This window comes from Dermacentor silvarum, chromosome 2 (genome assembly GCF_013339745.2).
Source record: "Dermacentor silvarum isolate Dsil-2018 chromosome 2, BIME_Dsil_1.4, whole genome shotgun sequence".
Classification (NCBI taxonomy): Eukaryota; Metazoa; Arthropoda; class Arachnida; order Ixodida; family Ixodidae; genus Dermacentor; species Dermacentor silvarum.
Window position 1 is genome coordinate 243,331,670 of NC_051155.1, and position 25,621 is coordinate 243,357,290.

The following is a 25,621-nucleotide window of genomic DNA, read 5'->3' on the forward strand; positions in this document are numbered from 1 at the left end:
AGGCATTATGCTTATACCGGATTACACCCGCCTGAGGAAGAAGAAGACGAAGAAGAAGAAGAGGCGTCACGAAACTCGCACCAAGAATTCTTGGCCAATCCTCCAGTGTGGGTACGAGCCAAAGTATGAGGCTATCATCATCATCATCATCATCATCATCATCATCATCATCATCATCATCATCATCATCATCATCATCATCATCATCATCATCATCTTTGAAACTCGCGCTTCCTGTGCTCGCGGCGGCGGTCGAGGAGGCAGAAGAAGAAGAAGAGAGACGTTTCCAGCGGTCGGCGGAAAACACCCCGTGGCTGCCATGGCACCTCCCCACGTCGGGATGACGTTGCACGACGCCGACAAGAAATACGACATCGCCCGTCAGCACCTCGCCTACCGGGTGAGGATTATACCTCTCGAGCGATCCCAAAGAGCGCTGTGCCTGTAACCCCGACTTCGGCACAGGCCGCACGTGACTACGGTTGCAGTAATACCAATATGTGACTTCCAGGAGCGATCATTTGGGCAAGTTGGCATTTCGCGATACGAGGTTGTGTATAGCAGGGAAATAGCTGGGCGACGAAGGCAGCGCTTGTCCTTCGTCTCCCTTATTTCCGTGCTATACACGACCTCGTGTATAATACCAATATAGCGACACTATTACTTGCTCTTGGTTGTTTGAATTTAATTTGACAGTACACTGCAGCAGATTACAGCAGACTATGGAAATGTATCCGCCGTATTTGAAGTTCATTATACGAGAAATTAACTTAACACAAGCACCGCACGAAATACGGGGACAAGATGGAAGGACGAACACGGCACTGAATTCCAACGCTGGTACGAAACGTGGCACACAACTTGCAACAATGACAACACGGCGCTGACTCCTTTGTAAGAAATCAACCGCATGCAGGAATGATATTCCGCACCCAAATGTCCAATACACAAAGACAATGAAACAGTATTGAAACAAATAAGTCACAGAGGCAAAAAAAAAAAAAGAGAAAAATCGAGGAGGAACTTCTCTGGGAGTGGCCTAAGGATGCGTAAGCATAATGCCACTTGCTCATCTCCACGGAGCCCGGTGTCATTATCAATGTTATGAAACTCGATCCGACCAGTATAAACTCTTATCGGTCGTTATCAACCTTACAGGACTAGACACCACCCATACCAATCCTTATCGGCTGTTATCAACCTTATCAGACTTGATCCCGGCCTTATCAACCCTTATCGATTGCTATCAGCCTTATCGCAGTTGATCCGATTCTTAGCAACTCTTACCTGTCCTTACCAACCTTATCGGACTTGATCCGACCCTTATCAATACTTATCGGTACTTATTAACCTTATCGGAATTGCTCCGACCATTACAAGCTATTATCGCTCTTTAGTACCTTATCCATCCGCGTCGAACCATTATGAACCGTGATGAGACCCATATAACCCCTCATCACTCCTTATCCTGATAAACTCATTGACTTCTTATCTATCTGTGTTGCGCGACGTGAAGCGCACGGGCCTTAGAGATCGGTGGTATTTCGGTGTACACACATAAATGCATCTACATAACATTCGCTTCCACACTGGACTGTACATGTCACACTGATTGAATTGCTGCCGAGGTTTCTAAGTTGCTGCACTTTTTCGATGAAATTTCAAACATGCACCGCGAAAGTTGAAGGCAATCTTGTATTTTACGAACATTAGACCGATTTTAGAATACGCTTGTGTTGCATGGGACCTATTTACAGGCGTATTAAAAGATAAATTAGACAGAGTACAGAATCAGGCTGCGATTTTTGTGACCGGCAATTATGATTTCACCATAAGAAGCTCGCAGATTACAGATAGATTGGGCTGGAAACGACTCTCCTGTGGATATGGCTAAAGTTTCTCATCAGCATTTTTAATGAGCAAACCGTAATAATAAAGAAAGATAGGCAGATTGAGCGACCATTTTATGTGTCAGCAAGGCATGACCATAAGCTTAAAAAATAAGCAAAGAAAGGGAGCATAAATGTCGCCTTGAAATATTAGAATTCTCATTCTTTCCTAATACTATTACTGCTTGAACTGAGCTCACTGCATATTTACTTTTGATGTATAGAATACGCAATTGAGTCTGATAAGACACACGTCCATTTTTGACTGTATTTTTGTCCTGATTTTATTATGCAGATGTTATGTGTTTTTATTCTTTTTTTCGCTTGTACCTACCTGCAGAGATGTTTTCGTATCTGGTACTGTGAGTGCCGTTGACACTGTTTCCCGATATTTGTGCCTATTGAGATTTGTTGGCCATTTTTCTTTTTATTTTCTTTAGCTTTGTACCCCCCTACAACAATGCCACCGGGTGATGTAGGTATCTATAATAAATAAATAAAATAATAAAAAAGGTCACCAGCCCTTTCCCTGTCGAGAAAATGGCGGTAAGCGAATCTTCTCGTCTGTGCACGCAACCTACTACTTTTCCTTCCCTTGTGTTGTACAATTCTCTGCTCGTCGCTGTTGTCGCTTGCATTCGATGTCTCGAGTTTGCTCGGCGGCGTGGTTAGCAGCATTCGCCCGACATTGCCGCTTTTAGATTCTTCGAAATTAAATTGCTTCGCAATTAAAATCTGTCCTTCATGTAAGACAATGAATGGCTCATACCCCCTTAAGCATGGCTAATACCCCCGTAAACGCGGCCTCCCCATTACGACGACAGAAGAGAAGTGAAATTCTACGCTGGAATGATGAGCGGCAACGGAGCCAGCTGCGGACGAAGACGACGACGCTCGAGACAATGCTGCTGATGATAGTTTTCTGCACATAGGCGATTTCGCCTGGACATATCAAGCTTCGCTTTAAAATAATTTGTTCATGGGGGACACACAAAAAATTCTGCCGGTGACTTTGATAAAATGAGTTAGTTCCCAAATGGGCTCATCTTTCCATTTTCTTGTTTGGCCTCAAGTACAGCTCACGCGCATGGAAGGGCGCTCTAAGGCGCTGTAATGGTCACTCAAGCCCAAGAAAGCCTGCTCACACAAGAAAACAGAGTGATGGTTTCACTGCATTTCAGCTTTGTAGCAGGTGAAGCCATTACTCTTGGCTCTGAAAGAAAAAAAAAAGTTTATCTGTTCGACCTGCGCACTGAAGATAATGAGTTTTCGTGCATTTAAGACCGTTTTCATGCGCCATGGCTAAAGAAGCCGCTAGTTTTGACATTGCAGTTAATTTATTTCTGTTAGGTTACTTCTTTCTATTTGTTTTTTTTATACAAAGATAATGGAGCGCCCGTTCAAATTGCAAATAATAATAATAAGAAACCAATCTCTTAATTACGGGAAAGGGCTCCTCGACGACGTGCCAATTCTAGCGTGAGGGCTTCTGAAGGCCAGGCAAAACGTCAGCGAAGAGTCGCCGACCCCTAGTTGCGGGAGCGCGATGTTGAGGCCAAACGTCAGCGTCGTCTAGCCCTCCAGGAACCCGACAACGGTGGTGCACGTTTCGGCAACGCTAGCACCAACTTCCCCGGTGCGATGGCCAGGTTTCAACGCGAGTTTCTTAACCGAAACATCGGAGCCAGCTGCAGTGCGTGTGACCGGTTGTGGTTCGAGCACAACGTGGTACTCGTCAGTGCAGTTCGTTCGGAGGAACACCGAAGAAACACACGACAAGCTTCGCTTACCCCCATCTGCTCGGCAGGGGAGGGGCTACTGATTCTTTCAATACTTTAGTTCCCGTGTGACAGATTTCTGTGTTTCAACGGGAGGATTCGATTTGTCGAAAGATATGACTTGTCTGTACAGTTATAATTGAAGTGTGCCTTTTCTGAGGCTATCTTGATGACCCAGTATTTTCTCTCTTGCAGCAAGGAACCGTAGCTTTTAAGTTCGGCTCCATGTACCTCACCGTCCCGACCGTCAGGGTGAGCACATTTTTTTTTGTTTCTTCACTTTTCAACGCATTTCGATTTCAACTAAAAACTTTGCGGCGCACGCTACGTGCGGCATACAGATGATGTGAAATGTCCGTATTCTCTCCCTTGAACGATACTCGTAGAAAAACAAAAAGGAAGAAAAATACCTCTGTTTAAAATGCAGTGATTTTAGAAACACGTGCTGTCATTGGAGACGTTTCTCGGTAATTTCCTTGCGCCCCACTTTTTAAGAAAAAATATGACGAGAAAGCAGGAAGAGCGTATAGTTTTCTTTTTTCATTTGTCCTCGGCTCACTTGCCTGTAGTCAGGTTTTACCATTATTTTCAATTTGTCTCATATATCACCAAGAATACCTGCTCACATGGCACGGTAGTTTAATATAATAGAACTGAACCAAGTGACTCCTATCTTTCTATTATTACGTGTAAGCGGCCTGAATCTGTTGTGGTTTCGTTTGGATACTAATCTATGGACACTTTACAATTATAGACACTTTACATGGAACGGAAAGACGAGGCGTCTTTCCTTTCCTCTCGCCTCTCACTGTTATCTTTTATTTCGAGTTTTTGCGCTACTAGGTATCATGTTAAGTAAACACCAACTCGCCCAAGAAGAAGTTATTCTATAGACACTTTGTTCACGACCAGAAGCGCCGGAATGTGGCCGGTTTTACCCCTGAAATAGTCGGCTAATCAACTTATTAGGAAAGAAAGGCAACGGCAAACGGCAATGTACGCCACAACAGAACCATGTAGACTTATAACACGTATTGTTCGCAGCTTATAACAATCTTACAAATCACATTTGCTCTAAAATACCCAAACACATGTACTTGAAGCATGGCGCATCATTATTTTATTCGAAAACGTAAGAAATATACATCCTGCGTACATTGAACGCACGAGAACACAGGCTTCTTTCTTGGCTGCAAAGACACTAAAAGGGAAGTTTCTTGTGGCTGTAGGGCTCACCGATGCCATAGCGCATCATACTGAAATCGTCAATGGAAAATAACAAATGTTGAGTCTCAGAACAAAAAGCTCACGACTCAAACTCGATGCGTGGCTATCGGTGCGTGAGTGAAGAGGAGCGCGATGCCAGTTGAAATAAATAAATAAATAAATAAATAAATAAATAAATAAATAAATAAATAAATAAATAAATAAATAAATAAATAAATAAATAAATAAATAAATAAATAATAAATAAATAAATAAATAAATAAATAAATAAATAAATAAATAAATAAATAAATAAATAAATAAATAAATAAATAAATAAATAAATAAATAAATAAATAAATAAATAAATAAATAAATAAATAAATAAATAAAATGTGAGCAGCTTGCACTAGTGGTGCAAGGCCGGAGTAAACAGCGGAGCTGGTGATCAACCTAGCTTTTCTTCCAGGTTTTACTAGGCTTGGCGAAGCTTTGCTAGGAAATGCCGAATGCTAATAGGCACGGTATTCCGAATCGGCTCGCCGCCGACGCGCTGATTCTCGCTTGGCCGCGCGACACGCTTCAAGATGAGTGGCTTCTTCTTCGGGTGTCCGGATCTTCTTTGGTCGTCCGATGTCAAGGGTACATGTACTCGCCACAGAGTCAACGAGAGTTCTGCCACAGAACACCCATCCGAGTTTTATCTCCCCGGTCACGTCACGGCCAAGCTGCGCCTCCACACTTGCCGGGGCGTGGCTGGTCGAAACCTGCCGAGCCGGCGCCAGAGGCGCCTGCCGCAGTCAGGGACACCGCGAGTGTTCAGCGCGAACGCAGGGACACAGGGAAACGCGGGCGGCGTCGGCCGCAGCTCTGCGCGTTGCCTCGTTGGTGCTGCTACAATCGAGGTGTGTTCGATTCAGGCAAGATTCTCTGCACCTTCTGCACCCATCCACGGTGCGCTGCACCTAAACCCTCGATTCTCCAAGGTACAGCGGCGCCCCTGAACTCTCGTCCTCGATTGCGCGGGGTGCGAGGTTAGGAGTCGCCGCGGTGCAGTGCACCTTTGACCCTTGCTGCGACAAGGTGCAGCCGCGCGAACCATCCACGAAGCGCCATCGCGGACGCGTGCAGACGACAATATGGCCATGTTTGTGGATATCGACGGCGTCCGCACACAATTATTCACCATCATGGATGAACTTGGCGTGATCGTCTTTGACGGAGACGCCGAGCTGTCACTACAGCAGGTAAATTTGCCATTATGCTCTGTAAACATAATAGCATGGCTTGTATATACGTGTGAAGTGGCGACATTTATTCCATTGTTCTTGCAGATGGAACACGGGTGCGGGTGCTCTGCACACCTAGCGGTTTGGCCGCCGATTCTTCGGACATGGAGCTGTCTGGAGCGTCTATACTTCGCGTTGCGGAGACGCCACGCCACCGACGCCAGGGACCAATGAAGCTGCTGCCGCAGCTGCCGTGCCGTGTGGAGCCATGCCGCCTCCGCATCGCGATTCTGAAGAAGCTTTGTGGAGTGGCCGAAGAACGAAGTTTCTTATTGACAGCTATAAAGAGCATTTCGGCCGCATCGGGAAAAAAATGTCGCAGTTTCGCCCGAAAGTAGAAGCAGAATTTGCGATAGCAAATTAGCAGAGAGCTATTCAGAGTAGAGATAGTAGTTTTATCAGCTGCATAAACTTGGACACATTCGCTTACTAATTGAATTAACAAGCGTGGTGTCAGCGCGCACAAGCAAACATAAATAGATCACACTCAATGACCGCAGACAACGACTGTCAAAACGCTGGCAGCAAGCGCAGCCGCCGCAGCGAGCGAAGGTTCGTGCGGTCTATCGCTTCAACGGAAACTGAGCGGCGAATGCACAGCACATACAAACGTCAGAGCCGTGTGGAGGTCGCTTTTAAGAGACTGCGCGGGCGACCGCCACAGCCGGGCAAAGCACAAGCGAAGTTGTTGGCAGAGTAGAAGCTCCCCCCCCCCCCTCCCACCCGTGCTGCCTTCCCGCTTTCTTGCTTTCGCGTGGGAGATTGAGTGGCCAATTCCCCTTGCACCCGGTTGCAAGATACGCATTTGGTGCCGCAGCACCGCATACCCCCACGGCCTTTCGCGCGACGGAAGTCGCGTTTGATTTCCGCCGTGCGTTCGCTCTCCGTGATAGCGCGCGTCCCCCGGCTGAAGTGTCCGGCTGAAGTGTCCATATAATTGCTATCGCAATAAAAGGGGGACTAAGCTGAGGCTTAGCATTCTATTTGTTTGTACATTTTGTTACATTTTGTATTGTTCTGCACGCAGGAACAAAAAACAGCTGATGCTGTTTTTAACGGATGCATTGAATGACGAGTTCGGATGCACCATAACGGTGCTTGAAGTGACCAACAAATGGAAGTCACTGGAGAGAGCCTATAAAAAAGTTCGCGTTAATCAGAACAACTCTAGAAGCGCAGCTGCCGAGTGCAGTTTGGGGGGTCAGTTCACAGTGCTGCTTTTATTTTATTCACAATATTGTATGCTAGTGCATAGTTCAGCTAACACCTGACGTCTGTGTTGCACATGATACACATCCATTGAAAGAACGCTTTACTCACAGCGTGTACATTAAATTAGTAACAAAACTGGCAGTTTCCAGGCTTAAGGAGTCCCTGAAATACTTTATGCTAAAGCATTCAAAAATGTCAGAATAGCTTATTCTAGTAGGGCATCGTTCAATTTACTGGAAATTGTACCGCTGTTGTATGCAGTTATGCTTTCTCCAAGCCATGCGTGCAATTCGGCTAAGTGATTTGTTCGACACCAATGTTTCTCCCTATACAGACCACTGTTTGCACTGGGATATGCATAAGGGCATGAAAAGCAGTTAAAGAGCAGAAACTTCCTTTTTCTGTTGTTGCTACAATATGCCAAGTTTTGCTTGTGCAAATTCACGTTTTACTGGTGTACTAAAGTTCTGTTGCCACTTGCATTTAACGTTTTAGAGACCTGCAGGACTTTAAGGAGAAGCAACACCACATCAGTCCAGTAGTGACGTATGCACAGGGATGCAAAATTGTGCCAGACAACTGGGAGAGGTGAGCGTGGTCATATATAAAGATGGCAACTTTATGTTTTCTGTTGCATCCTGCGTGTCACCTAATGTCACTAGTAATAAACATTTCCTATTTAAAATGAATGTGGGCAACACAGGTGCCATGCGTGCAGTGTATGTGATGACATAACCCACTTAATCTGTGCTTACAGGCTATTTATTTCAGAAAGCAGCGCCTCAATGTCCGCACTGAACATACAGTGACTGCCATCTCTTCAGCTATAGAATTCTTGGCCCCTGGACTAACACTGCCCGAGTGTCTCGTGCCAATGAATATACAAAGCACTGGTCTTATTGACATACTTTAGTCTGTTGATTGTTGTGGTATCTGTCATGTGCTGTGCACAATTCAATTTTTATCATACCAATCTGGAGCAATATGATAGGCATGCCGCGAGGCAAGCCTCTCTCTCTAAAGAAATGTAGTTCTGCTAGCAAACAATACATTTGCTGCAGGGAGCTGCAGGGTGCAACGCAGGCCCCAGAAACGGCGCTTAGCCAAACCGCAAGCTTGGAGAACGCACAGGTGGAGCCGCGAAAGCTGAAGAAGGACCCGCCCTTGGTGCAGCTGCTGCAGAAGCTCGATGAAATAGAAAGAAATAGGGCAGCGCGACACGAACAGAAGATGACCCTTCTGGAGCACTTCGTGAGCGCGTACGAAGCAAAAAAATAAACACCTTGTTTTCATCAAATCTTTTCTGGCATTTATACAACTCAGACACAAACAGAAGGTACAAGGCTGGGAGTGCAAAACATGCAAAACAAAATTATAGTGGGCAGAATACGGCAGAAAGTAAAGTTCGCATCGTTGAGAAAAGTTTACTCTCAGCACGGTGTTTCAGCAATATTCTGGGCCGGTATTTTGGAGCGATGCCTTTCCGGTGCTAATGCCTTTTCGCGCTTATCGCGCTTTGTCAGTGATCAGAGCGACGGTCCCCTCTGGTTATCAACGGGATCAGCCAGCCGTGAGCGGTGGATGATAAGACTAGTATATAATAACTTAATAAGTCATAGGGCATCGCTACAAAATACCGGCCCTGGCGTCTAAACTCGCACATCTGTTTAATAGCTGCAGTACTTGTGATGGCTCCATCGTTTTCATTTCGATGTTGTCCTCCCTGGGGGGTCTTCGTTGTCACCTAGCATGTCAATGCTACTGCTACACAGGTTATGTAGCACGCATGCTCCAAGTACAATGAGACAACACTGGTCAATTGAGTCTGCATCTACAAGATACAGCCTTCTGAAACGCTGTTTCAGAATGCCAAATGCATGCTCAATTGCCACACGTTGTTGGCTGTGTATCTTGTTGAAATTCCGCTTATAGCGCTCAAACGTTGCCCTATTATCCTTATACGGAGGCATCAGCCATGGGAGAAGCAGATACGCCGCGTCCCCCAGCAAGTAGTCGTTAGTGCACTTAGTCTCTGCTACACCATAGATGGGGCTTTCAGCACGCGCGCGTCGTGTGCGCAGCCGGGATAGCCAACGAAAACGTCGATGAAACGGCTGCTTGAGTCGCAGATCTCTTGCAGAACGATAGAAGGGAATTTTTCCCTGTTGTAGTATGATTTTGGGGACTCCTTCTGGTGAGAAATTTAAATGTGGCAGCCGTCAACACATCCTATGTTTTTCTCGGTCCTCTGCCGTTGCTTCTAGCAAGAAAGCGTGCTTTGATATTCGCCTGCTCTTGATCACTAGGCCAAGCAATCACTTCCTCGCTGATATTGAATAAGAAGTCCAGAACCCTTTTGAGGCACAGATACACTGATGACTCAGACACATCAAAGGTATCAGCAATTCTATACATACTGTTCTTAGTACCTAAATAACTCAAAGCAATGAGGCACGTTTTCTCAGCGGGTATTTGCGGGCGACCTCCCCGAGGCATTGGGAAAAAGGCAGACGACTTGAAATGCTCCGCAAGGGTTTTAAATGTGTCTCTGGAGAGCCGGAAAAGGCGCTTGAACTCGTAATCAAAATACCTGGCCACAACTTCCTCGTAGTATCTTGGAATGCGATTGCGATCGCTACGGACAAATTCAGCACCGACTTGGCACAACACTGCGTCGAGTTCCTCGTCTTCGCTCTCAGATTCTATGAGTTCCATGACAGCGTGGAGGTAATCCATTTCGTTGTCCGTGTCAGCAAGTTTGTGGACGCACGGGATAAATAAAACGGCTTCTTTGGACACGCATGCTGTCGTTGCTGTCGTCGCGCTAATGCTTACCCACGCCGCTTTTGTAGACCAGCAGCAGACGACAGGCTTGCACCTAACACTCGATTGATATGTTAGCGGTGGCGCTGCTGATAGGTTGCATCTTACAACCTCACTCAAGGTGCCGAGAACTTCTGCACCGCGTGTCGGCCCCACCTGCACCTTTTCGTTTCCGGTGCCGTGCACCTTTTCTGAATCGAACAAACCTTTGGTTTCTCTCTCTCGCTCTCATTTTCTCTTTCCCTCTCCCGAGCATTGCGTGCGCCACGCGCATGCTCACCTTCCCTGTCCTTAACGTCCAATGTCAAGGCAACATGTGCACGGCACGGAGAGGAGGCGAAGCACACGCCGCCTCGCAAGGTGGCTGCTAGGCAACGCAGTGACGTTATAGCGCGGCGAGGTTTTGCGGCTCGCGGCACAACTTACGGCCGGCTTAAACAAGCTCCTCTGTTAATAAATAATTTGGAGGACGCTTAAGCTTCGCCTTTAAGAGTAGAATGCGATAGCGTTATCGGGCTCCGTTCGCATCGCATTTTTCTTTATGAGTAGGCTTCACTGCAACAAAGAACGTAGGAAAGCCAGCTTACAAAGACCAAGCTTACGCCAATCTCCTTAAAGTCGGCTTCACTTTTAAACACAATTGTATTGCTGCGAAGACATTTTTCAGGGGCAATATAAGCCGTCTTATATGGAAATGGGAAGGCCCTAGGAACTTTTCATTATTATTTTATAAATTGTTTGCTGTTGCCCAGATGCCCAAATGTGTCCATAACGCATTAGGAAGTCCCAGTTTGACCTGCTGAGGATGCGAGCGCCATTTGGATGGTGTTTTAGCAAGCAACCTACGCGGACGCGCCGTTGTTGTATGGTACAAATGCTGGAAAAGGGGTTTGTGTTTGAATTTCCTCGTAACAGAATTATGTTTTCTGGTACATTCAAATTACAGTCCGACGATATCATGTCTGCAGGTTGGGGTTAAGTCGTACTTTACGATTTTCTGACGGATATTACTTTGAGAAATTCAATTTTGTTCACTAACGCCTTGGGTCACGCGGAGGGACTGCGCGGTCGAGGTGGTTCGAGATGATTTTCTTGGCCGGGCAACACCCCCGACGCCGACAACGACACCGGATTTTCTGTGACACGGGGCCTCCTTTAACGCTATTGCGTAAATAAATAAATAAATAAATAAATAAATAAATAAATAAATAAATAAATAAATAAATAAATAAATAAATAATTTTCCGTTGTACTGTGACGTCGCTGGGGCGCAGGTGATGTTCGTGTTCGACAAAGAGGACGACGCGCAGTACAAGGCGCTCAAGGCGGCCGCCGAGAAGATGCACTACGAGTGCACGCTGGCGCCGAACACCGAGGAGGCCGTCAACTACTACCTCATGGCCCACCCGCACTTGGTGTTCGTCGATGCGCGAGGCGACAACGCTGTTGAACGAGAACCGAACGCCACTGAACCGGCGGCCCTGTGCAGGTGTCCGTCTTTCCTATCTCTGTGGGCTTAGCTTGCACGGCCTTTCTGAGGCCTCGAAGCGGAGAGCTCCGCTATACACTGGGGACAAAGTAGGGACGGAATGGACGATGTGCAAAAAGCGCGAGTGCGCTTCTCCAAGCAGCTCATCTTACCTAACCGAGACAACAGACCTCGGACTGGAATCTTAAATATGCGGATTAGTGACATCACTCCTGCTGTTCTTCGTTCCCCGCACCGTCCAAGCTATCACACCACGTGTCACATGTTTAACAGTGCTACTAGCGGGAACGGTGCTATATCTTGGTTAGGTTAAATGAGCGGAAAAGTCATTTTACTAAATTTTGGATATTGTCGGTTAGCAGCCCATTCACGGCAGCCTCTCTGCGTCACCAGAGCAAGCTTATGTGTGCGGTTCTCCGAATTAAGGACCGAATCATCAGTGCCCAACCACAGGCACTCGTACCATGAGAGATGCTGTTGCTGAATTGTTGATTAAAAGAAAATAAGCGTTTCTAGGAAGCTGTGCCATCAGTGCGCTGAAAGAGAATGAGGTAGCTACACGTTTCTTGGCGTATCAAATTGTAGAAGGGTCATCTTGGGTCATCTTAAAAATGGCACGCAGAGTAGTAGTACTTGGCACATACGGAATGGGGAGAGAGCGCGATGGTGAAAGTCGAGGAAGAGGAATGCGTAGCCTACATGCTCACAAAAAAAAAAAATTCTGGGGTTTTGCGTGCTAAAACCGCGAAATGATAATGATGCACGTCGTAGTGGGGGACTCCGAAATAACTTCGAACGCCTGGGGTTCTTTAGAGTGCTTGTATGCTCACAAGCCATGCATGCAGGTCGACGTGAACGCGAGCGAAGGCATGTGTTGACGGCGTTACTTATAATGCTAACGATTCACCGGTGGTTCGCTCTAAGTAGGACGCTAGGAAAGTTTATTATTGAAAGGGTGCGAAGCAAAAACGATGTCGAAGGAAGACATGAAGCAACAACAAATGCAAGCGCCCTCATTATCGTTCCCGGGTGTCTTCTCTGCTACCGTTTTCATTTCCTATTCTTTAAATATTAGATGCATTGTACCAACTATTTCCAGAACAAGCTCTCAAACGTCTCAAATGCGCTTTGACCAGTTTTATTTTTCCAGAATAGGGTTTACGAAATCGCAATATGAAGGTGTCATTGAGGGTGTTTGACCCGGAGTTTGTAGCACGTTTAAGTATACACGTATGGTCAGCGAACGGATTATCTGAACTCTAGGAACATTCAATTACTGCAGATACGTTGACCAAGTTCGTTGAGAATAGGCAGTTTGGCACTGTGTTAATCATGCAGTGGTGAACAGGCCTGTGCAGGTGGCTTGCGGTCTTTGGCGAAATGCATCATGACAGAAGCCTATACTCTAGACTTCTATCCCAAAGTGGTGCGATGGAACCGCAGGAATGTTTAATGCAGAATTCCCACTCTGATACTTAATTGCACCCGATAGAACACATAAGCACACATCTGGTGCCAAGTTGAAAGCATTAGAATGACGAGGATTCATATGTAATACTTTCTTTTAGCGCACGCATAGTCAATGTCACACGTTGCGAGGGACGTGAAAGCACAAAAGTATCGTGCTTTTTTTTGTTGCAAATCAACACGCCCGCTTACTCTTGCATACATACGCGCTCGTAAACACTCATGCATCATCTTGAAATTAAAAATATAGCGCTTCACCACCTCCACTTTTGCCTGTGCATGCAACTGAATTCACAATAGTTGTTTTACGACTCAGCTGGCTTGCATCAGTTATAAGGTGGACATGATGTGCCGTTGAACTCCGAGCATTATTGTGCAGTATTGAGATTCGACTGAGAGCAGAAAGTGGTTGCCTTCAATATCGACAAGAAATGCATAGCTTTAAAAATATTTCTATCATACAATTCCTAAGCTTCTTTTTTCTCTTCAAAATACGTATTCCCTTTGCTTCAAGGGGAGGGCACTTGGAATTGCAACGATGCACTTCGTTTTGCCCTGCAGCGACGTAAGTGCCTTAGCCGCAGGGGTCCCGTCCCTTCGTTGTTGGCGAGCTCCACTGATTCTCCTGGCTATATATTTTTTCAGAGATGTCACTTTTGCTTGCCTTCCACTACCCAAGCCGTTCACGGATCAATACAGAGTGCGTACGCAATCCTATATAAGCCAATTTGAGGAATCTGCACATGCTACAGAGTTCAAAGCGGCTAAAAATCATTGCCTGTGTATCACTTGGAGCAAACAGCACGCGCTGAACTCTGCACAAAGAATTCTCCCTTACAGTATATCAAGGTTGAAGGAATACTCAGTACGTTGTTTTGAAGGACATACAGAGCGCTGAAGACAACGACGACTAATGTAAGTTGACAAAGCAACACCAATGCGGCTACACTGTACTATAGCACTATCCACACTCGTGATCATTTGAACCCAACCGGAAGCTGAAGGTCAGAATAACCAATAACGACAGGGACATTACCGAGACATTCGCATTTTCATATAAGAAGTATTAAAAACAATCTTTGCGGAATTTTAAAAATCGCCTGTTGCCTGAAGCACAACTTTATAGTTACTGATCTTTACTACTCGAAGATGCGGAGATTTTCCCCAAAAAATCTAAATAAGCAATTGACCAACAAAATGTTTCGACTAACTGTTGGCTAATCACTTCTGGGCGTATATCGTAAGTTACAAATTGGGGCCGATTAGTTCCCAAGGCTTATGAACATTAAATGTATGCGTATGCTGGCACCAGTTTTAAGTTCTGCGGCCCCAAGTTGTTTGCATTCGTTTTTCATTTAAATTTGAACTGCACTGTTTAAGTTAGGTTGTCGTTTAAAAAAAGTTAGAGAAACATTTTGTCGCAAGTTTGACATTTACCTCGGAACTGCCCCTAGTTTCAAGATTTGTTTCAACTGGACTTGGCTTGAGAACTCGCCGGCTTTATCAATCCCAACATGTACCATATAGTGATTAATATCGTAACCTAATTTGGCTACTTAGCAAAAAATTTCTCATGCAAACAATGTCTGATTATTCTATTAAGATTAAAAAAAAAGTACTTGGTGCACCACCATCTAGAAGTCACCAAGCAACTGTTGGTTCTCTCGTTCGTTCTCCATCCCTATCTCCCTAGCGGTTTTTACTGTGGTTCTTCAGACCACACAGCTGAAGGCACGGGCACCGATGGTGCTACTATGTAGACTACGAATGCGCACCAAATATATCAACACCAAGGCAAGTGGTCTAGAAAAGTTGTTTTCATAGGAACTTTTAAATTTTAAATTAAAGTGGACTGAATTGGACCCTTGGTTGCTGCAGAAAAGTTGTCGACTGGACTTGTTGAAGCATGCAAAGGAAGCATTACAAATATTACGCCTGGATACGGGAATGCGAGTTGATATATTAGTACATGCCACAGGTAATCACCTGTCTCCGTTCCTCTCACAGAATGCTCCGGAGTTTCAAGGGTTGCGAATTCTCCTGCCTCGTCGCTGTCGTAAAGAAAGGGTGAGCATTGTTATTATTACAGTTGGTTTTTCCTCCACAGCTTCTTGGGCAGCTTTTGCAAATTGCTTTGGCTGTGAAGGAGCAGAGATGTAAAAGTTAAGTTATTCCGTTGGGCTCAACGTGCTGTCGACTGAAGATCTTTTCTCTTTGTCCGAGTCACCCATGGCTGTGTTTCTTCTTGCTTGACGCTATGTCACTAGCTGAACACAATAACAATGCGAAGTTCAAGGGTGAACTAAGGTTGATCTAAGAGCACACGTGAGCTATTGCAGCAATGAGTGAGATCTTACGCTTGTTTACGATGTCGAAGAACTATAAACAACCTCGACACCTGGTCCAGGTTGGTTCCGGATGCCTTTCCTACAGAGATACATTGCGATCACTTGCAAGTAACGTAGTTGGCATTAACACACAACAGCGAAGGTTATGCAGAGCTATCTATCAGGTATAATTTCGAATAGAAAGAAGCAATGCTGGCTTATAGGTTGTTTTGCAGTTGCTGAGGACTTCCCGATACAATATCTGAATATTGATTTTAGGCACAGCAGCTAACATATATTTTCGAGTAGCTATCGTACGAGACTACAGCTTTGCAAGCATGACCTAATAGCGAAACTTTCGAGAATTTTACATGCACGTATTTTGTACGCATGCATTCAAACTGTGACCGTAATGAACGTATCAAGCGCAGTTGTGTTATATATATAAAAAACGGCTTGGATGGTTTTGAACTTGATAGCTGCACTTTCACTCAACAGAAAATTCGACGCATTTATGGCTGCAACGTCGGCTTAAGGTAAACAACGAGAGCATTAATTGTCTAATAACGCCAAAAATGACAACAAATGACGCAGACATGATAAACAACTTCAATGCAACATTAGCCCGACCTCACCGAAGTATCAAAACTAATTGTTTTTCTAGGCAAGTCCTGTGAGGTCAGATGAAGTGGAACTTGACACTTGCATCTTAATTATATCCGCTTACTTGTGATACCGCGACTATCAGCCTTCAACCTTTGCTTTTCAGGCTGGCCGAACAAGAAGACGCAGCCATCATTCCGCTGCTCAGGTCTGGCTACAACAGGGTAACCATCCTCTTCGCCCTCGTCCACACTGTTGTCATACTATTTCTTGTACAATGCTCGCATTTGCACCGAGACGTGATGCCTGGTGTATCGGCAAATCGGCGTCGGCGTCACAGTGGCTGTCGAAGTCGGTCTAGTGACTTACGAGTTGTTCTTGGGCTGTTCGTGTGTGTTCAGATGTTTGTTCTAGTGGCACAGATATATATCTTGACGTCATGCGCACTTGTATAGGCAGGTAAAGCAGGAAGGAACATTTATTCGGAGTTGGTGACCGTTGTAGCGGTGTTTGTACGCCTGCAGTTCAGAATGGGTAGGAGAGGTATGATAAAAAAAATAGAAACGCTCAGCGCATTAATCGCAGTGTGAGCAGAATGCACAAAGCGCAAGGATAGCAGCGGCAGCTGTGGGCTGCCGCTGCTATCCTATCTATCTGCTGTAGGGGGAGGTAACAGTTTTCTCTTGGACTTGGTGGCCGTAGTCTAATGAAGTTTGAACGAAATAACGCACATGTTTTGGGACTTGTGCCTGCGAAGCAAACCAAATAAGAGGGTCCAATTAATAATAAGCCATTCGCCTCAATGCCCTTCATAACCGAGCTGTAATGCGACATGCATTAACTCTCCGCTAGTGATCCTTGTCAGTATAGAGACAGGGGACGAGAGAAAGTCAACCGGCCAATTACGAACATCCTGCGAAGGTAGCCGAATGCCAGTACCTGATCTTGTTGATCTTCGATACTTCTGTTAGCATATGCCTCACGAACAGTATACGGCAATCAACTGATAATATGATGCCAATGATCGTCATCGCTTTAGTTGGGCGTGATGCTGCCACGACGCCGCTTACGCGAACAATAATAAGCGTTATATTGCTTTTGTTACGGACGAGTTAAACCATGGTTAACAGTTACCTTCAGCACTATAAAACTGCGCACTTTCTGTTTTAACTATTTGCCGAGTGTATGCATATGAGGGAGAAACTGGAGGTTCGGTGTCACTCTTAAGCATCATGTTGTCATGTTTCACGCAGTGGTTCGCGGAGTCATTCTCCCTGGGCGTGTGCCTGAACGAGATGCTCCAGATCGAGCACAACGATCTGATCAACCTGTGGAAGCTCATGGCTTCCGAGACACTCTTCTCCGCGTTGCACTCTTCACGGGACAGCGTCATCGTCACCGGCTCAAAGCACGAGATACTGGTGGGTATACTCGCCAAGGAGGGTATAAAGAAAACGCTCCGGTTGCTGCTTACGACGCCAGGTAAAACCCGGCGTAGCCTATCTGTATGTAAAAAAGAACGCGAAAGCTGGAGTTGGGTCTGAGCATGAACGCTCTTGTTTTGTATGAAATACTAGATCCCATTTGGGGCAACCCTTTCTCCTCTTTTAGGTCACACTCTTGGTAAACAAGAAAGAAAATCTGTGCTTTCAACCACCACGGAAGTGAACATGCAGTCAAGTTCGAATGTATATAGAGATGCAACCTGGGGCTATTGTGGGCATTAAGGATTGTTCCAGGAGCAATTTTGTTTCACGTGTTCAGTCACGACCGTTTTTGCTGCTCTCTATTTAAACGCGGTGTGGCTTGACGGCAATGAGGAGCTCATACACGCTCGAATTTTTGTTTTGAAGTACTGCTTAACGTCAACAAACACATTCGCTGCGACGAAGCCGCACGTGAAAATAAAACTTGCGTACAATTTTGCGCCTCACTTTGTACTCGCTGTTAAGATTTACACGCTCGGAAATGCGATATTCTAGAACAAATAAGAATATGTTACTGACATTTAAAACTGGCACGTTGACTTTGCAATCAATCATCGTGTCACGCATGCACAAACGTCGAGCAAGGTTCTGAGCAAGGTCCGATAAAGGTCGAGCAAGGTTCATTTAACATTGTTTGTAAACGATATGGGAGGCGTTCAGTGGCACGCTCGTATTGTGTCAAGCTGGACGTTACTGCTTCGACTACGATGCCGTCTTCACTTTCAATTTTAAGACGTCAACTACAACGCAGAAGCTTTTCTTATAACCTTCTCGGCAGACACTCTGGACGCTCCCGTTTTTTTCCGACGTTCTGCCCTAATGTACGTGAAATATTGCCGAAGTCTGTCGCGCTTGCTATCAGTGACAGAACTATTATTAGTTTTACTCAGATAGAAAGCTGCCCTCAGCCACCACTTACTGATGAATTGTTAGGGCAGCATTTGGTCCGGCAAGTCTGTTATGTGGATCGCTACAGTTTGTGTTATTAACTTATACTTGGTGATATCGTAACGCACCGATCACCTGCGCCATGATAACAATGATGCTGCGCATCATTTTAGTAGTCAAGCAAACTTCGATGGCATATTTCTTGTTCCCGAAACCATTTCCATTCTTGCTGGTGGCAGGGAAAATGAGGAGAATGACTGAAAATACAATTAGGCGCAGTTATGAGTAGGAATGACTTCATGTAGGACGCAAGATAACATTGTCTACAATACCAACTATATTACATTAACGACACTATCTCCTAGTAGGACTTACGTGTGAAGGCCACTACATTTTGTAAGCTTTTGCAAAACCATTTTTTCCAGTGGCTTACTTTTTTTAGCTATTAATATATTTTCGAATTTCACACCTCGACATGGACACGGGTACGCCAGCGTGACATCACATATTGTTAAGCATATTGTCGTATTCGCGGGTCCTTTTGGCACAGGAAAAGTTCCAGAAACTTGCTTGGTTGAGTCTTTTGCTCCATGAGAATGCAATGCAGTAGTTCTTTACTGATAAACAATTAGTTTTATCTGAGTGCACTCTGTCAAGATTCACGAAGTCACGACGAGCTATTGCGAGAACTTCAGGGCAGTGTCGGCAGTCGTATTTGATCGTTGCGTCTCTTCTGGCTTATCAGGCTGCCTATAATGGTAACCGTGACCGTTTTACTATTGCAGAAGCGTATTTTACTAATACATTACAATTAACCTAAACCTTGACCAAACGAAAGTTGGCGCAAACGGAGATTCAGTGATGGGTGTGCGCTTTTCGCGCGCGCAGTACATGAACTGTGCTGCTGAAAAGCTTGTCGGCTTCTCGGTCGAGGAAGCTCTGGGCACAGACGCACAAGACCTGCACCACCTCGCGCTGCTCAGGCCGGACGTCGCGGGCAACATCAGCACGCAGCTGGGCAAGGGCAAGGAGTGGCAGGGCACGCTGTTCCACAAGCGCAAGGGTGGAGAGTGCGTCCCCGTGCTCAGCAAGATCGTTCCCATAGACATTAACATTGTCGGGTACGTGACATGCCCGTTTGGTCGGCCAACCAAACGGGTTGACGAACTCATTGTGCGCTGCGCTTGTTTGTCCTTGAAGAATGGACACACACACACACACACACACACACACACACACACACACACACACACACACACACACACACACACACACGCACACACACCACCACACACAACCACACACACACACCCACACACACACACACACACACACACACACACACACACACACACACACACGCACGCACCACGCACGCACGCACACACAACACACACGCACGCACGCACGCACGCAAGCAGCACGCACACACATGCACACGCACGCACGCACGCACGCACGCACGCACGCACGCACGCACGCACGCACGCACGCACACTTTACTCTGTTTTTGTAGTTATGTATTTATGTATTTATGTAGTTATTTATGTTTACTAGATCTAGGCCACGGATTTTTAGCCAGCGGCACTCAGAGCCATGGGGGGCAGATCTGGAACATCCTTTTTTTGCCCGATGGCGTCGCGTAACACCTGAACTTAGGAGAGGAGGCACGGGGCCTAAAAAAGACCCTCGTACGCTACCTATAGTCGGGTACAACTTAGGAGAGCAGGCACGTGGCTAAAAAAAGGCCCTCGTATGCTACCTAGTGACATCAAGGCTATCACCGAGGGGCTCGATTTTTGTCAATCATCACCATACAAAGCCAACAGACAATGAAGCCATATTATTCCATATTATGATATCATAAGAAGCCAACAGAGGCACCAAGGACAGCATAGGGGAAATAACTTGTAATTATATATATATATATATATATATATATATATATATCTACCACATACTTTTTCCACCTTGACACTCCTTTATTGCTGACGCATTAAAAAGTTCTGGAGATTTTAGACCAGTGATTGACTACTGTGCAGAGAAGGCGCTCAAGACTGTGTTTTCTTGGATTTTCTTCCTATTCGCATAAGTTTCACCAATTTAAAGCGAATTCAAGAACTAACGATTTTTAGCTTTCGGATTTGAACAAACTATCTAAACTGATGCGCGTCCATGGAGCACCGTGGTTTCATTGGAACTTAGGAAATAATCTGCAAATATTTAGACGCTTCACTAGCACCTTATGGTCATGCCTGTAAAATTACTCCCATAACCTTTTGAAGATGATCAGTTCATGCAAGATGGGATCATACAAATCTGTCGTCGTCACTAAATGCCATAGTTAGGCGACAAAGTGGTGTATTTTGGACATTACCTGTCAACATTTACGATTAGGAACGGACCCCACATGTAATTCACTGCAAGAAGAAGGTTGGAATAAACGCTTGCATTGTGTGCCGTGGAAAGACCAGGAAGAGTGCGATGCAAAGTCTTTTAACTCAGCCGCTTCATTTACTCTCCACCGTTGTGTTCCCGCAGGAAACCGGACTACGTCGTGTACGTCAAGGAGAACCCATTCTTCATGGACAAACCGTTCTCACCTGACATCAGTGAGCTTTCAACTCCTAGTTCATGTATAAGCATGTGTCATCGACATCATAGTAATGGCGGAGGCGCGCAGCAGTTTGAACCTAATTCAGCACCCACAATTGTCAGGCGCTAACAGTTCATGTACAGACGCCTGTAGAACTACCACCGTATTTAGTAATTTAGTAATAAGGGAGCCTCCTCGGACTATTGCATTACGCCCTTCAATCTCCATGGGGAGTGAACATTTAAAATTTTTTTTTATTCTGAGGCGACAAAGCTTTCTCGTCAACATTCAGTGCCTTAACCTTACACGAAGCGTTAGAGTACACTGACGTATCGCCTTGAGAACCATAAACCACACCTTGGCGCATGCGATAACTGTGTACCTAAGTCACAGGCTTTCCATCACGCAAGAATATATTATCAAATACGCCTAAGTACTCTATGGGTGCACCAAGTTGTTGTTCAGGTTCGTAGAGGAAATATTTCACCTAAGAATTGTCAGTGAGACGGAGCCACTTGATTTCAATATTAGCAGTGGCTCAGCGGCTGTGTGCATGCACGTCACGCTGTGTTCTTAACACAGTCCGTCCGTTTTGCCAACAGTTGGGATCAGCAGACGACAGGCCTTCGCAAAGTTCAACGCCATGGTAATCGAAGCACCCATCACAAAGGTTAGTTTCTCAAATTCCATGCGACATTGGCTAATGCGTTGTACTTGAAAGCCAGCATTTCCGATACCTGCCATCGATACTTCCGATACCTGCCATCATGTTGTGAGTTCAATATAGCGCTCTGGAATTCTACAATTATTGTTTGCAGGTTTATGGACGCTGTCACCGTAGTCATTCTGACGCGTCTTCATAAAAAAAGATTCTTGGCAGCTATAAGCCGAAAGCCTTCTACAGGACTCTTTTATACCGACATTTGTTATTTAGTAGGAGTTTTGCGGTTTTATTCAATTGTCACACCCGCTAGTTCGTTTGATCTTTTGTGTTTGAGTAATGTATCTGTGCCTCGCGCCCCCATGGGCTATCAATTTATCACGAAAAAAAAATTCATGCTGCTAACAATTCACGAGAACTCGTCGCAGTTCCGGTTTGCAAACGACGGCATAACGAATGTGGTGTGTGGTGCAATAGCGTCTCGCCCAATTGTTAGAAAGCTTTTCTTTTTCTTCGAGGCAAGCGGATTAATTTCTCAGTCGAACAAGACTGCATTGCAGCTAGGCGAAATTACTGCTGTGGCTGGATAAAACAGACGAATTATAGAATGGTAAACTTTCTCTGCACTGCGACCAGGTCGTCAACATGCTGGCGAAGGTTAAAGAGAGTGCCTTAGTACCCACCGTGGCGCTGCAGCTTGACCGTGTCATCGACATCCTCCGCTCGAGCGAACTGTATAACCGACAGATTGGCACCGTCCAGACGAAGACAGAGGAACAAGCAGTAACCCCGGACCTGGTTCCAGCACTAACAAACGTTTGTATTTCAAGGTTGTGTTCGTCCAGTCTGGTGGGTGCAGAGTCGAGGCATTCGTACATGGTTAAGACTGAACAGTTGCAAACGGGGTGCATAAAAACTAAGCGTACGCCTTGCGCGGTCTAACACCCCATCCTTCATTTTATTTCCTGTGATGATTTTATTACCTCCACGTGGTAAAGCTTCCGCACAAGTAGCACGAAATAAAACAACAAACACAAATGACCGTTACGCAGCACGTTTGTACATGCTTCACCTTCCTTTCGTGTCATCGAAACTGTTCAGGTGGTTCTTATGCAAACATTGGCACGTGACTTGCAAGATGGCTGCCGTGCCTTCTCATGTGAATACGCATACTTGCCCGTTTCTGTTGCGGCTGCCCGAAGCTATTTAGACCGTTTATAAGAGGATGATTGTAACGCAGGTATATGGGACGAAGAAATAACAGTCGAAATAGAGCAATCTCGACTATTCTTGACTATAAAGCCCTCTATCTGGACTATTCTTTCTTCTTCTTCCAAAATGCCTGCGCTACAGTCATTTTCTTAGAGTGAGTATACCGACAAGCCCAAATTCTCATGCTTTAGGCCGAGCATGCTGATGACATTGTGATGTCATACAGCTATTTGTTATTATAGTAAAACCCAGGACGAATGAACCAAGTCAAGGTGTGCTATACAGTAGCAACTATACAGTGACAGTGAAGAGTTCATTGCACGAATGGAGGAGGTCGAAAATCTATCGCCAGCAGGGAAGCGCTTGTAGCGCCTTCGTCAGACTCCCATTTTTGAAGCTGCTCTTAGACAGCTGCATTTGCGTAGAAATACGCCAGCAGGAGCGCCCTGTTATAGTGTTGGTGTATGAGCGTCGGTGCTTTTCACCTGCAGGTCGGACAGCCACAGAGACCAATGGGCGTCCGGCGGTTGTCCCACGAGGTGATGCAGAGGAGAGGTTTGTGCTGTCGCTTCTCCTGCCGCTGCCCATGCACGGTGAATGACCACCTCTAAACCGTTCTGATCTGTGCACGTTACGTACGCAGTGAGCGCCGCAAGCACGACGCCCAGCGTCGGGGTTCCGAGCCTGTCGACGGCACCACCTAAGATAGCGGAGTTGCTGGAGAACGACGTCAAGTGGGAGTTTGATATCATCGAGCTGGAAACACTCACGGCGCGGCGGTGCGTACGCCCATAGAAGATAATTCTTTGATAGAATCAATGACGAAAGGCTCATGCCTTCCACTGCTACAGATTATGTCTAGCTTTGCATGTCCGCAGAGCATGTCTACAGAGCCTGTCAAGCTACACAGCAGGGTTTAGCTTTATTTTATGTTTACGACTCGCTATCTCAGGCTGCGTTGGAGTAACGGTGAGAATATGGACCTAACATGTCACGGCTTATTCATACCACGACGGGACTAATAAGCTTTATTTGCCTTGTCAAGTCATCATCGTTTGTTTTAATCAGCCCTAAATAATTCAAGTTTAGTTAATCCGAAAGGTTCTCAAAAGTACACGTTGTTATTCCTGAAATACACTGCACCGATTTTGCAGCGGTCATTTCACAATGACTCTCTACCTTAGGATTAGAATGTGGTTTATCTAATTCCACTACATCAAGTAACAAGCATTCGCCATTAACTTAGCGGCCGATTTCACTTACCGGCATTTTATGAAAGATTTTTGAACATACGTTTTCAAATGTGGTCGTTTGTCAATGCCACTCACTTTGACACATTCACAAGAATGCTTTCGCAAAACATATTCATTTGAAACACAACTCATATTGCCTCACGCAAAAGCTAAACATACTCCTTGACGATGGTTTGTCAGTCGATTCTATCGTCTTAGATTTTAAAAAAAAGTTATTACTCTACAAGTTGCACTTAGTTTATACAGCAAACATCGCACCTTGCTCGAATGGTTTCTGTTTAACTGCTCCCAATTTGTTTTAGCTCACAATGCAATCTCCTCACCAAGTCCAGTCAACTCCGGCATAGCACAAGGTCCTACATGTGCTCGGCCTCTTTTTCTTTTTCTTATTTATATAAACGATAGCCCTACTTTTGTTTTATCTCATGTGGCACTGTTTGCTGACGACGTACGCAGGCCCTCCGCGTGGCGCAGGGGCGTTACTGCCCTAATTACTGCACCGACAAGCTTCGCTTACCCCCATTTTCTCGACAGGGGAAGGGCTGCTGATTTTTATCCTACAATTAAAAGCGCTTGAAATAATACGATTGCATAGTTGGGATTCGTAAATGAGAAGCGATGAAGCGATTTTTTTTTTACAGGCCACTCATCTGGTTGGGCATGTCACTGTTCTCAAAGATGAATGTGCACGTGAGCTTGGAGACCGACGACGCCACCATTCGCAACTGGCTGAAACTGATGGAGTCTCACTACTTGGACAACCCGTACCACAACTCAACGCACGCCGGTGACGTCATGCAAGCCACTGCCTACTTCCTGCTCAAGCTACGGAAAAAGGCGTGTCATCTGACAAGATTCTTTTAGTTTCATTCTGCGCGTTTTACTCGGTTATTATACTTAAGCTTGGTACCAAACGAATACTGAAAGCTTTCCTCCTGCCCTTTCATTTCATTTTAAGCTTTTACCCAGAAATAAAACGCTGTGATTTACATGCACTTTCATAGAAAATACCGCAGGGAAGCTGTACGTCCTGTCCTCACTTAAATTGTAGACAGCCAAATAAATTGACATGCAGATCGATTAATTTGTTACGACAACACGATAAATGTTAAACCCGGAAAGCACGTTAAGCGATATAAAGAAGCATATGTAGAAACCTTGCTTTAGATGTTAATGCTCACGATCTCTAACCTTGCAGTAGCCTTGCATTAATTGCAGTGCAGTACTTGTGTGCGCTGTAATTAATGCTAATGAAATTATGCCTTTGTCATCGGTTAAAAATACTATACACGTGACACGATTGCAAACTACATTAAAGGACGCTTTGTCACTTGCCATCACAATCCAAATATGTCAAACAGAAATGCTCTCACATGGCCACCAGTGAAACTATTTCAAGTAAAACTACCGGCATTGATATAAACACATGAAGCTCTGGGAG

General features: G+C 45.4%; 1 protein-coding gene across 1 annotated transcript in view; it reads left to right on the forward strand.

Moving 5' to 3' along the window:
* Window positions 1–319: 319 nt before the first annotated feature.
* Window positions 320–25,621, forward strand: part of LOC119440774 (high affinity cAMP-specific and IBMX-insensitive 3',5'-cyclic phosphodiesterase 8B) — an 81,699-nt gene continuing 56,397 nt past the window's right edge. Inside the window, exons 1-13 of the mRNA XM_049663051.1 lie at window positions 320–400; window positions 3,863–3,919; window positions 11,472–11,686; window positions 15,161–15,220; window positions 16,250–16,307; window positions 17,337–17,504; window positions 19,347–19,579; window positions 21,000–21,070; window positions 21,657–21,724; window positions 22,352–22,531; window positions 23,419–23,482; window positions 23,571–23,706; window positions 24,822–25,017. Of these exons, the coding sequence (XP_049519008.1) occupies window positions 320–400; window positions 3,863–3,919; window positions 11,472–11,686; window positions 15,161–15,220; window positions 16,250–16,307; window positions 17,337–17,504; window positions 19,347–19,579; window positions 21,000–21,070; window positions 21,657–21,724; window positions 22,352–22,531; window positions 23,419–23,482; window positions 23,571–23,706; window positions 24,822–25,017 (1,587 nt within the window). The remainder of the gene's footprint in view (window positions 401–3,862; window positions 3,920–11,471; window positions 11,687–15,160; window positions 15,221–16,249; window positions 16,308–17,336; window positions 17,505–19,346; window positions 19,580–20,999; window positions 21,071–21,656; window positions 21,725–22,351; window positions 22,532–23,418; window positions 23,483–23,570; window positions 23,707–24,821; window positions 25,018–25,621) is intronic.